The sequence below is a fragment of the Neovison vison genome, chromosome 3 (genome assembly GCF_020171115.1).
Source record: "Neovison vison isolate M4711 chromosome 3, ASM_NN_V1, whole genome shotgun sequence".
In the NCBI taxonomy this organism is placed as follows: domain Eukaryota; kingdom Metazoa; phylum Chordata; class Mammalia; order Carnivora; family Mustelidae; genus Neogale; species Neogale vison.
In genome coordinates, this window is record NC_058093.1 from 24080397 (window position 1) to 24094772 (window position 14376).

The 14376-nt window shown below is 32.7% G+C and overlaps 1 protein-coding gene across 1 annotated transcript in view; it reads left to right on the plus strand.

The window, feature by feature from the left end:
* The window catches only part of SPAG16 (sperm associated antigen 16), a 1041622-nt gene that overhangs the window by 14722 nt on the left and 1012524 nt on the right, over positions 1 to 14376 (plus strand). Inside the window, exon 5 of the mRNA XM_044241541.1 lies at positions 5593 to 5730. Within this exon, the coding sequence (XP_044097476.1) occupies positions 5593 to 5730 (138 nt within the window). The remainder of the gene's footprint in view (positions 1 to 5592; positions 5731 to 14376) is intronic.

Below are 14376 nucleotides of genomic sequence, written 5' to 3' on the forward strand. Positions count from 1 at the left end.
AGATTTTCTTGTTATAATGAAAATTTTAATAACTTATTGGTTATGAAAATCAGTAGGCATGCTGTCTTTATTCCTTTACTATAGCAGTAATGTCACCAGGAATGTTTTCAGAGGCCCAACATTCTTTAAAGAAATATTATTAAGTAATTGGATATAAAAATATGTTTGAGCCATTTTAAAAGCCATTCCATGTCATGGAAAGGGAATACTAAGATATAGAAAGATGTTCATAGTGTTTTGGGACTAAATCCTACTTTTAAATATAAGAAGCAATTTGTAATTTCTACTAATCCTCCTGTGATGCAATTTTTTTTTAAAAGATTTTATTTATTTATTAGAGAGAGAGAGGGGGAGAGAGAGCAAGCACAGGCAGACAGAATGGCAGGCAAAGGGAGAGGGAGAAGCAGGCTCCCTGCCAAGCAAGGAGCCCGATGCGGGACTCGATCCCAGGACCCTGAGATCATGACCTGAGCCGAAGGCAGCCGCTTAACCAACTGAGCCACCCAGGCGTCCCCTGTGATGCAATTTTTATTTGCTGCCTTTTTTGGTTCTCATCTACTGAGACCACGTACATAGAAGAAATCAGTTTTATTACTTCAAGTTGCATATCTAAAGTTAATTTAATGATGAGAACTGTTTTTCATTAATACAATTTAGGAAAAAAAGCAAGTTTGGTGGTAGAAAAATAATAGTGTTCCTATTAAATTTGGAAATTGTGTGAATGATTTTTATAAAAATGTCCGTAGGAAATAATTACAAATGTATTAGAAAATACATTTTTGTGAAAGTAGGTAGATAATTGATTTACAGTACTAATGAAATGAGAAATTAGTGTGGCTCAGTTCCTTTTTTCTTCTAAGAAGACATGTTAGGACATATAATACCTACATGTTTGTCCAGTCCAAAGTGTAAAATGATTTCCATCGAGAAATCTGGAACCAAGTGTACTTTTAACAATTAAGCACTGGTTGGATCATATTATCCTTTTAGATTTAGCAATTTGGGTTGAGATGATATTTCAGGAAACTACAATGGTATTAGGACTTATAGAATCCCTCCCTATATAAGCATGCCACTTAGTGTATTCCAATAATATTAAAGTAAAATTCATATATGTCTTTATATATGGGTTTAGAAATACTGTGGTTCAAATAATTGTATTCTTATTCCTAGGTGCCAGTTTGTAATAAACTTACAAACTGTTTGTAATTAGATTACACAGTATTGAATATTTTAATTTCACATGAAACATTTCTTTACTTTGATCAAAAACACTTATTCTGCATAGTAGGACTATAGGAATATTAAATAAATTTTTATCATTTTTTTCTTATGGAGAAAAACATTTATAGTATTCATTGCTGTGAATTCATTTAATCTTACAAAAGTTGACAAACAAGTTTTCCCCACTGTTAGTTTGTAAAACAAAAACCTCAAAGTAATGAAAAAAGCTGGGCAATAAAATTGGACTTGTTATCTTTCAATCTTCAAAAAATGATTGCAGTAAATTCTTTAAATCTAAGGTCAGCAAACAAATCTGACCTGCCTCTGTTTTTTAAATAAAATTTTGTTGGCACATAGCTGTAACCTTTCTTTTAGGTATTGTCTGTGGCTGCTTTCATGCTGTAATAGCAAAGTTAGTCAGTCACAGTGGAGAACATATAGACCAGAAAGCTTTTTTTCCCCCCTTTTTTGCAATTCCAAACTATTTTCTGTCTGTTCACAAAAACCAAAACCACAACCAAACCAAACCAAACAAAAAAGATTGTGTGTATATGTGTGTGAATGTATTAGGAATTTTTTCTATGAACCACAAAAAAGTCTGCACTGTGCGTTAGCAGTAGCTAACAGAATTTTGTCTTCGTTGCTGAAGTATTTTCCCTAACTGTCCCTGAAAACTTGGAGGAAGAATTCTCATTTGATATTTGTTATTATCTAGGTGACTGTTTTCCCGTCTTTTATATCCTATGCCTTGTGTGCCATCAGGAAGGAAAAATAACCCTTACTCTTATGATGCTGTTGATATGTTTACTGAAATTCTGTCACACTATTTGCCATTTGTGACAATAGGCCTGAAACTCTTGTGGTATATAGACAAATATTATGAAAGCCTTTGTACTTTCTCCCTGAAAAACATGTGTATTTTCTGTATATAATTCTAAGTAGTTTATGGATCTTATGGTAAATATGAAGACCATCAATGTAATTTTATTGGCAGGTCTGTTGGTAGTAAATTTTATTTCCTGTTCCTTATACTTACATAACAATCTTTTTTCCTGCCTGGACACTTTCCAGTCTTACTGTATGTGTGAATGAATAAAGAGGAAAAAATGAAAGGACCAGGATATTTCTTTAACACAAACACACCTGAAACAAAACCAAAAAATTTTATGTAGGAAATGCTCATTTTACTGAGAAATGTATTAATGTGTTTCTGGAGTTTGTGGATTATGATTCCTAATTATCTAATAGTATTAGAATAGTTTTGCCGAGTTTAAAGTCATCTTTGATATTTTAACATAAACTACAGAAATTTTTCATGGTAAATTATTTTTGAATGTCTTCAAGATATATATGATATAGTATGTGATATGTTATATTATGCTTGATTTGTATATATTTTACCACATATTAATTTATTTACATAGCATTTAGAGAGGGACTACATACCACTTTTTTTCTTATCAAAATAATTTCTTTATGGATTTTTTTTTCTGTATTAAATAATGCAGGTTGCTGAAAACCAATTTTATGGTCAGAAAAACTTTATGGTCTAATACTTTAATCAATCCTTACTTCTTCTGAGGGAAGTATAAATCACATTCTATGTATGAATATAATAGTGAATTTGTGATTAAATAGTTCTCTATTTGTTTTATAAATTGTGGCAAATATTACTTAATATTGATTCTATTTTCTTAACCTTTTAGATATTCTGCAGAACCTGTCTTCCTGTTCTTTTGTTTTCTTGGCTTTTTTTTTAGTATTGGATAAGAAGTATAGCACAGCCATATGATTATTAATATGTAATATGTTAATAAAATTAAGATTTATGATATGAAAATGCTGATAATTAAATATTTTTAAACAAATGTTTAGGTCATCTATAGCAAAGTTTATAGGGATTTGTTGATTAATAATTTTATTACTGAAATGTTTTTCCATTTGTATTGTTTTTTATTTAGCTTTATTGCTATATATAATATATACATATATATAATTAAAATTATAATTACTTCCAAATCTGTAAATGGTTTTCTGATGTTGCTTCTTAATTCACTGAGAAAATAAAAGTTCTATGACTCCTGATTCTCTCTCTAGTAACCTGCCACCTCTGTTCTCAGGCCTCCTCCTCCTCACATGTCACAGAGGCTGAGCTGTGCATGCTGTCCTCTAAGGCCAACCCTCTAGTTGTCTACTGGAGCCCAGCTCCTCTTACCTACTCAGGGGCATTGCTTTGGCAGTTGTCCTCTCTCTCTTTTCCTGCACTCTAAGCTTTTTCTCTTTCTGCTGGATCATTCCTATAAGCATAGATATACAGTATTTCATATATTTTAAAAAAGGTAGAAGACCAAAAAAACACCCTGAATTCCACATCCTCTTTTAAGTTCATCTTGATTTTCTAGGCTCCACTTTATCATGTGTCCTTCAATGAGTGTGTTTCTACTTCCTTATTTCCTACTCTTATACCTACTCTAATGAAACTATCATCTTAAAAGTTTTTTCAGGGCTGCTCATTGCCAAATTCAGTGACTGATCCTTAGTACTCCTATTCATTTTGTATGCAGCATTCATCACTGTTGTTCATGTCTCCCTTTTTGGAAAACTTTATTTATTTGGGTCCTGAGCCACAATGTTCTCATATTCACTCACTACTACTTCACTATCCCCTCTGATTCTTAGTCTCTGGTAGTATTTCCTTCTCTTCCAGTCTTGAAACAGTCTAAGAACTTCATTTCTCTCTTTACATTACTTCCTAGGTGGCCTTTTACAGTCTTGTGACTTTAAATTCTATCTATTTACTGATGATTCCCCAATTTGCATTCCAAGTCCTGACTTTTTCCCTGAGCTCTGGACATGTATACCCAGTATTCATTTTACTTAATTGACTAGTAGACATATTGCATTGAACAAATCGTTAATTTCTCCAACCATCCAATTCCTGCTGCATTCATTCCCATCTTTCTAAGTGGCTGGGTGTTCCACTAGAAACACTGGAGTCATTTTTGACCTCTTTTATTAACCAACACTTGGGAGATGATTCATAGGAAAATCTCTATTGGCTCCACCAATAAGTTGGCTCCACCTTTACAGCATGTCCAAAAGGGACATATTTCTCATAATCTCTGCTGCTACCAACTTTGTTCATGCCACCATTCTCTCTCTTTTGGACTACAGCAACAGCCTCCAAATTAGTCTCTCTATTTCTACTGTTGCTCCTCTAGGGTCAGTTTCTTCAAGCAGATGCCAGACTAATACATATTTTTAACAGTAGAAGTACCCTTTTTTAAAAAAAAAAAATTTTTAGGGACGCCTGGGTGGCTCAGTTGGTTAAGCAGCTGCCTTTGGCTCAGGTCATGATCCCGGCATCCTGGGATCGAGTCCCGCATTGGGCTCCTTGCTCGGCAGGGAGCCTGCTTCTCCCTCTGCCTCTGCCTGCCATTCTGTCTGCCTATGCTCTCTCCCTCTCTCTCTCTGATAAATAAAAAAAAAAAAAAAAAAAAAAAATTTATGTAGTTAACATACAGTCTAATGTTGATTTCTGGAGTAGAATTCAGTGATTCAATACTTATAACACCCAGTGCCATCATAAGTGCCCTCCTTAATACCCATCTCCCATCTACCCATCCCCCACCTCCCTCCAACAGACTAATCCTTTTATAGCAAGAGTATCTCTTGTTTCTCAGAGCCTTCCAATGGCTTCAGTCTGATTCAGGTAAAGTCACATTCCTCTTTCCAGCTTCCTGCTGTCTTCCTGACCCATATCTCACCACTTTCTTCCTTCCTCCAGTTTCAGATACTCCAGATATACAGGCTGTTGCTTTTAATTGTGTGTGTCATGCACTTTTTTTTCTAAGGATATTTGCATTTACTTTTCTGTCAACCAAGAATGCTCCCTTCTTCATATCCCCCTGACTCGGTTCCTTATTTCTTTCAGTTCTCTGCTCAAATAGCACTTTGCAAGTCATACTTTCTGTCTTCAACCTATGTAAAGAGCACAAATACCCCCATCACTCTCCACTTCAATCTCTCTATCCTTATTCTGCTTTATTTTATTTCATAGAACATATCACTCTTCACAGTAGACTGTGATATGGGGGCTTGGACTGCTTTGTTAATTTCACCAGTGTCTAGATTAGTGCCTGGAATATACGAGATGTTTGGTTATATGTACCATGATATTAGTACCTAGCAATTATTTTTTAAAATTTTAAATATATATTATGAATTTTGACATTTTAGTTTACAAAAGTAATACCGCAGCTCATTTCTGTTAATATCCTGTAGGACTTAACTTTCTGAATTGTACATAAATTAAGCCAATTGAGTAGAGAGAAACAAAATAAAGCCTTTTGTTTGATTTTATTCTAGGTATGAGTTAATACAGAAGGGAGTAACTGAACTTAGAGATACTGGGAATGTTCCAGATGTCTACACGCAGAATATGCTTTTAGAACATGAGAATAAAAATTTGAAGAAAGACTTGAAATGCTACAAACAGGCAGCTGAGTATGTTAATTTTTAAATGATATTTTTTTTTCTTTTGGACTAAAGGGAAGAGTTGAATGAAGCTAACTATGGTTAATGTACCATAACTTTAATTCTGAATTGAATTTTATTTAAATTCTAGTTGGAAAGAATGTGAAAGGCTTCACTAGCAAATTAATTGAATAGATGATCAGAACTCTCACAATTGCAACCCATTAGGAAAAATGGAATGTAGGAAGTTATACAGGAGATGGTTAATTTGTTATGATACATTCACTTTCTTATGGTTTTGATAATCTTTTCATGGTTTGTGGATTCTTCCCTTATGAGGATAAGCTAATTTCTGAAATAAGACAAAGAGGAAGGAAGGAGCTAGTGTATTCCTAGTTAGAGGAATTTTGGTGTTTGAAAATTCCCCAAAGGAAACTGTTATTTTATAATCTCCTAGCATGAATTTATGCATAGAAGAGAAACTTAACGGAAGCCAAATCTTTCTTTCTCTGATTAATGGAAGACATAGTTTTTGGTGAACAAATTTAGATAAACACTGTTATTCTGGCAAAGACAGACATGTGAATGTGTTGAATAGGGATGAGTCTACTCATCTAAGAAAATGTTAAATGGAAAATCAGTGCTTAGATATGGAGTAGAGAAAGTTCATTCTTCATTATTTTTTATTAAACATACTTGAAGAGTGGTTTTCTGTTGAAGAATTATATCAAAACAAAAAATTCGATAAGCAGAACTACCATACAAGAACATAATATTTTTAATTTTTGTAAAAAAGTTTAATGTAGGGGCGCTTGGGTGGCTCAGTGGGTTAAAGCCTCTGCCTTTGGCTCAGGTCGTGATCCCAGAATCCTGGGATTGAGCCCCACATCTGGCTCTCTGCTCAGCAGGGAGCCTGCTTCCTCCTCTTCTCTCTGCCTGCCTCTCTGCCTACTTGTGATCTCTGTCTGTCAAATAAATAAATAAAATCTTTAAAAAAATAAGTTTAATGTAAAGAAACAAAACTTTATATTGCAAAGTGAGGGAAAATTTTAAAACTCCTACTTTTAAAAGGTGGTAGTATATAAAAGATAATTTGTATGATCATTTATTCCTTATTACTTATACTTGCAGAAGTGTTTTTGCAAGTTATACAACTTCCTTTTATATTTTAAAGAGAAGTGTATGATGATCTGCAGAATAGTAAGTTACTAGAACCAGCATGCTCTTTATTCTCCCTTCATTTCTCAGAAGTGGTTTGTGCTATTGGCCCTGATGCTCACTGTGATATTGTATAGACACCTAATGGATGCGCTGGGAATTTGACACAGCAAATTTTTCAGAGTGCTGCCTGGCATACTGTTTCAGTTCCTGATCTTAGAATTATTGTTTGAGTTTGCTAATTTCTTTTGAATAGATAGAGCTGCTTTCTGCAATGAATTTTGTCATAGTGACATTAAATAGTTCTGGTTGATTACTGGTTCTTTATTGAATATAATATTGAATAACTATAATCAAAACCATATAAACTATTACCTATGCAAATCATTATCCCATAATTAAAACAGATATCACTCAAATGAAATCTCATTCTTATTTGTGTTTATTAAACTATCAGATACTAAATGTATGTAAAATTTGCTGTATTTATTAAAATGCAGTTTTAGTTTCAATGGTTATGATTATTATCTCTTAAGTATATCTTATTTGATATAATTAAACTTTAGCAGATTAGAAAGGAAAATATTTATTTGCTTTAATCTACTTGACATAGAAAATTTGAAGGAAAGATGCTTGACCCTTAGAAGATGCCTAATATTTATATCATTAAGTGAATATTAAGCTCTCATGACACCTTTTGGTGAAACATATCTCTGGAGCTTTATTCTGTTGGATACATTTTTGAAAATGGAGAATGAAGTTTTGTAAAATATTACCAAACTACTTTTGTCATGCTATAAGTTTGCTCTACATTGTAATGTTTTATCACACAGGTTTTTCAGTTGACTTTTGAAGATTTTTTTTTATAAGTAATATCTTTTTTTTAAAGATTTTATGTATTTATTTGACAGAGATCACAAGCAGGCAGAGAGAGAGGAGAAAGCAGGCTCCCTGCTGAGCAGAGCCCAATGTGGGGCTTGATCCCAGGACCCTGGGATCATGACCTGAGCTGAAGGCAGAGGCTTGAATCCACTAAGCCACCCAGGCGCCCCTGAAGATATTTTTCCAATAGGGATTAGAGTAAACATGGGATTCCTTTTATAGGCTTTACCATAAAGTTTTCCTTTTCAGGGTTAAGACTGTTTCTTAAAGCAAGTTAAGTGTGGATGTTAAATACTTTTCTAATAATAACCAATATTCTAATAATAACCAATGTTTACAGATATGTTATACATTGTTCTGATTATACTGGTAGCATTTAATGATATATCAAAAAAATCAGAGAAGTCATAATATAGCTCTAAGCTTAATACTTATCTAGAGAAGAGAGTTGCCATGGAAAGAGTATTGAACTTAAGGTTCAAATATCTAGCTTCCAATATTCTGCTACTTATTAATTCAGTTTTCTTATTGTTAAACTGGGAGTAATTATGCATAATATTATTAACTCCTAGGGAGTGATGTGATAATTAAATGAGACAATCTATATTAAAGAGCTGTGTAAATCACAAAGTGCTTTGAAAATGTCAGCTATTATCATCAATATCTCTAAAGACTATCATCCTTGGATTTTTTTTAATCATCACTCATTAATATTTTTGAAATTCAGCAATGATGAAGCATAAAGGAAGACGTAAAAAGGGAAATATTTCACTCTAAATTTAATTTGAATTGCTATAATTTTAAAAAATGGTCTTTTTCTCTGTTGTAAGCAATGCCTATTTTAGAACAGAGGTTTTCCTTATCTTGCTACAAGTGTTATCTAAAATGTATTTTTGTGTGATAAATATATATATATATGTATATGTATGTGTGGTGATGGATGTTAACTATATTATTGTGATCATTTTGCACTATATCTGAATATTGAATCATTGTGTACCTGAAACTGGCACAACATTACCAGTAAATTATACCTTGATTTTAAAAAAAGCTTTAGAAATAAATGTTTAAATTACATCCACTACATAGATGTTTTTAAGGGGGAAAAATGTACTATTAAAAAGTGTTTATAGTTACTTTGAAGGTAAAAGTATATACTAGATACTGGAGAGGAATACTGGAGAGGAATAATGTAAGTAGCAGTTTGATAATTTTTTTTTCCTAAAAAATAAAATCTATTAATTAAAAAAGTTTATATTCTGTAAAGTATACAGATGTTTAACATTCAGTGTGTTTTAATTAACATATATACCCATATAGTCACTAAGTCAAATCACAATTATAAAACATTTCCATCACACCAGAAAATTTTCCTGTACTCATTTTCTTAGGCAATTAATGTTCTGATTTCTATCACCATCTATTGGTGTAACTCAGTCTTGAAGTTCTTTTGAAAGGACTCATGTAGTATGTACTCTTGTCGGTTTGTCTTCTTTCACTTAAGATTTTTGAGATTCATCCATAGATTTGTAAGTATCCATAGTTCATTTTTAAAATTATTAAATAGTATTGCATTATGCAAATATATCATGATTTGTCTATTCATACTTCATTTGATGGAAATTTGGGTTTTGTCAAGTTTCTGCTTTATATATGATGCAATTATGACATTCTTATGCAAGACTTTTTGTAGATACATAATTTCATTTCCCTGGGATCATGGGGTAGTTCCATAAAAACTGCTGAACTGTTTTCCAGAGTGGTTTCCAAGTTTGATAATCTTTCTTGAAAAAGAAGAATATAACAATACTTTTATAATAAAATGCAGACCATTTTTCATTTCATTTATCTATTATTTTTTATTGTATATATATTTGAATACGCAATTTTACTTACTTTAAAACTTTTTTTAATACTCAGTTTTAATGTTAAGGTCATAGTAGACAAACATGTGAAAAGCCATTTTTGGTAACTTTTGACCGATTATGTAATCAATTAACTTCCCATAAGAATTTATTTCTGAATTACACATTTGTTTGTAATTTGGTTATTGTGACCACTTCAGACATGTTAAAGAATAGACAAGACCTCCAAATGCAATTTCTTGCAAAGTTACTATTATACACTTAAACATATTTTGAAACTCAACATCATGAATTTAATTCACTTTCTCATTTTCTTGACATCTGCTTCAATAATTCTTAGATTTAGAATTACTCCTGTTTTTTATATTCCCCAATGGTTTCCTAATGTTATTTTTAATTTTTGTTTTAATTTCAATATAGTTAACAGTGTTATATTAGTTTCATGTGTACAATATTGTGATTCAGCAGCTCTATACGCCGTTACTCAGTGTTCAACATAAGTATACTCTTAATCTTCTTCATCTATTTTACCTATCTACCCACATACCTTCCTTCTGATATGTTCTATTTTAATGCTATTTTAATGAGTACCCTTAGTTAAAGTAATTATTTTTTTCAACAAGAACATGTTTTACTTGAAGAATACTTCAGAATACCTGGTTCTAAGGATATGTGTGTGTGTATAAAACAATCCATTCAAGAAAAACAGAAGATACATTTTCTTCAAGTATGCATGTAAAAAGAGACATTATAAGAAGACTAAAATCATGCTGAGTGTATTTTCCAACCACAATGGTACGAAGCTAAAGGTCAACAATAAAACAAAGCTGGAAAATCTACAATCCAAATATTAAGTATTTAATATGTGAATATTAAACACATTATTGCATAAGCAGTGGGCCAAATAAGAAAACAAATGGCACATCAAAATATGTCTCGAAATAAAAGAAAAATAAAACACAATATTCCAAAACCTATGGGATGCAGCAAAAGCAGATGTTAGAGTGAAATTCATGCTATAAATGCTTGTATTAAGAGAAAAAGTTCAAATGAATAACATTACACCACAAGGAACTAGAAAAATATGATACTTAGCTGTAATTTAGTGGGGGAAAGAAATAACAAAGAAAAAAATCAAGTAAATAGAGTTCAGCATAAGCAATAACGTAACACTGAAACTAATGACCAGCTTTTCAAAAAAATGAACAAAACTGGCAAATCTTTAACATTAAGAAATAAAAAAGATGACTCAAAAACCAAAATTAGAAATGGAAGGGAAAACAATATAACAGATAACCCACAGAAATACATAGTGTGGTAACAGATTGCTATGAACAATTATATGCTTACAAATCAGATAATTCAGGAAAAAAACCCCAGATAATTCCTAAAAATGCACAAATTACCATGATTGAATCATGAATCTTGGATCTAAGAAATAGGTAATCTTAGACAATAACAAGAATGAAAATTGAATTAGGAATAAAAAATCTCCCAGTACAGAAAAGTCCAAGACCACAGCTTTCATAGGTGAATTCTACCAAACATGAAAAAAAATGACAATCAAAATCTTAAAAATAATGGGATAAAGGGAACACATAAAAATCATTCTGTAGGGCCAGTACTATCTTGATATTAAAGCAGGATAAAAACAATGTAAGAACAAAAAAGTCTGGTTTGTCCAATATAAATATTGCTACTCTAGCTTTCTTTTGACACCCATTTGCATGATAAATGTTTCTCCACTTCCTCATTTTCAATCTGCAGTTATCTTTAGGTACAAGAATATAGAGAAAAGTATTTATTTCCTCAAATGAGCTTTAATTCATGGCTCTGGATTGCTACCTTATTAATTTTTTAAATAATTTTTCATTTGAGTATAGTTAGCACACACTTATATAATTTTCATGTGCAACATAGTGATTCAATTTCTGTTATGCTATACTCTCCTTAAATATGGCTATCATCTGTCACCATGCATCACTATTACAACATCATTGACTGTGTTCCCTATATTGTGCCTTTTATTCCTATGATTTATTCATTCCATAGCTGGAAGTCTGATCTCCCACTTTCACCCATTTTGTCTACCCCCCACCTCTCTTGCATCTGTCAACCATCAGTTTGTTCTCTGTATTTATAAGTCTGATTCTGATTTTTGTTTGTTACATTGTTTTGTTTTTTAGATTCCACATACGAGTGATGGCATATGGTGTTTGTCTTTCTCTGATTGACTTATTTCCCTTGGCGGAATACCCTTTAGGTCCATCCATGTTGTTCCAAAGTTTACCATCTCATCCTTTTTTATGGTGGTGTATTATTCCTGTGTGTGTGTGTGTGTGTGTGTGTGTGTGTGTGTGTGCATGACATCTTCCTTATCCATTCATCTGTTCATGGACACTTAGGTTGCTTCCATATATTGGCTATTGTAAATAATGCTGCAGTAAGCTAGGGGATGTATATCTTTTTGAATTAGTGTTTTCATTTTCTTTGGGTAAATAGTGGTGGAATTAGTGGATCATATGGTATTTTAGTTTTTTATTTTTTGAGATTCCTCCATACCTTTTCCACAGTGGTTGCACCAATTTACATTTACCCCAATAGTGTATGAGGGTTGCTTTTTTCGACATCTTTGCCTACACTTGTTACTTCTTTTGTTTTTCATACTAACATTCTGATAGGTGTAAGAGGACATCTCATCATGGTTTTGATTTGCATGTACTTGATGATTAGTGATATAGAGCATCTTTTCACATGTCCATTTGTATGTCTTCTTGGAAAAATGTCTATTCAGGTTCTCTTCTTATTTTTAAATTGGTGTTGAGTTGTATAAGTTCTTCATATATTTTGGATATTAACCCCTTACTGGATATATCATTTGCAAATATCGTCTCCAATTCAGTAGATTGCCTTTTTGTTTGGTTGATGGTTTCCTTCACTGTGAAAAAGCTTTTTATTTAGATGCAGTTTTAATAGTTTTTTTTTTTTAAGATTTTATTTATTTGAGAGAAGGAGAGTGAACATGAGCAGAGAAGGAGGAGCAGAGGGAGAGGGAGAGGGAGAAGCAAACTCGATGATGAGCAGGGAGCCTAACACAAGGCTCCATCTCAGGACCACAAGATCATCACCTGGGTTGAAGGCATCACCTGGGTTGACTGAACCACCCAGGCAGTCCTCAATAGTTTATTCTGATATAGTCCCAATTCTAGGAAGAAAAGTAACATGGTAAAGAAGACAGAGATAAATGGGGTGCAGTTTTATATAGGGTGGTGAGAGAAATCCTGTCTGATATCTGAAGAAACTGAGGGAGGCCATGTATGAAGTTGGGAAAAGGGAATTCCAGGCAGAGAGGAAAAGAAGTACACAGAGCCTGTGGTGGGCACAGCTTGGCTTGTTAGGGGGCTAGTAAGGAGACTATAGTCATTGGAACCAGAGGATAAGTGGTAGAGCCCTATGTTAGAACTTTGCTTTTTTTCCCAAGTGGTATGTGAGGCCAATGGATAATTTTGAAGAAAAGCATAATGTGAGCTTGTTTTTGTTGGAAAATAGACTGGATGGAGGGACATGATAAAAATATGGAATACATTATATCCTGCATAACTTTCTTGTAGGTTGACTTAACTGCTTACAGCATAATAATGAAGTCAAATAAAATTTTATGGAACAGTTAGGTTCTTGAAAGAACAGTATTTGCTGTTGTCAAACTCAGCATTACTAATACCACTCGAACTTTCACTGAGGACAAACATTGATACCAGGTCAGGTATTGTGGAGAAAGCTACGCAACTACTTGATTCTCTACCCCTTATTAGCTATAATAATATAATTACCATTTAGTTTCCTCATATGTAAGTCAGGAGGTATTAATGGTCCTTGAGGGGAATCATTTTAAAGTGTTTAGAACAATGTCTGTCTCATGATGAGTGCTCAGTAAAGATTAAACCAGTATTCTATATTATAGTACGCTTTTTTCTTTTCATAACATTCACTAGTTCATAGTTACAGAAGTTTATATTTTATTTCTTTACTAATATTCTCTGTACTCCTGTGAACTTGATGAAGGCAATGATTGTGCTTGACTTACCTATCATAGAGTAATGAACATAACCATCTTTCTGCCATTCTTATTTCATCTCTACCCCCCAACCACACCCTACCCTAAATCCCCTTAGTGTAATACATTATTTTTTATAGTTAGTTCTTTTTTTGAGTTATAATTTAAATATATTGGGATGTATGAGACTTAGCTGCATAATTTTGACAAACAGGTAAATTCTTGTCACTTTCATAGCCATCTAAATGTAGAACATTTCTCTCTATCCAGAAATTTCCATGTCCCTTCTTAGACTTCTCTGCCTCTGCAATCACAGAATGTATGTTTCTTTGTATTTGACATTTTACATTCAGCATAAACTCTGTAAGATATATCTATGACTTTTGAATTTATCAGTAATTTATTCCTCTTTATTGTTTTGCAGTATTCTATTATATAGTGTATGTCCCATTTTGTTTATTCTTTTTCTTTTGGATTGTTTGCAATTGTGGTTCCTAATCAGTAATTCTGCTATGAAGATTTGTGTATAAAGCTTCTAGTGGAAATGTGTCTTTATTTTGTGTTCTTTATTTTGGTTAAAAATTTAGGAGTGGAATTATTGGACCAAAGGGTAAGTGTGTATTTTTAAGAAATTGGCTTGTTTGGTTGGATGGCTGCCTTGAGCTCAGGTCATGATCCCAAGGTCCTGGGATCAAGTCCCACATTGGGCTCCTTATT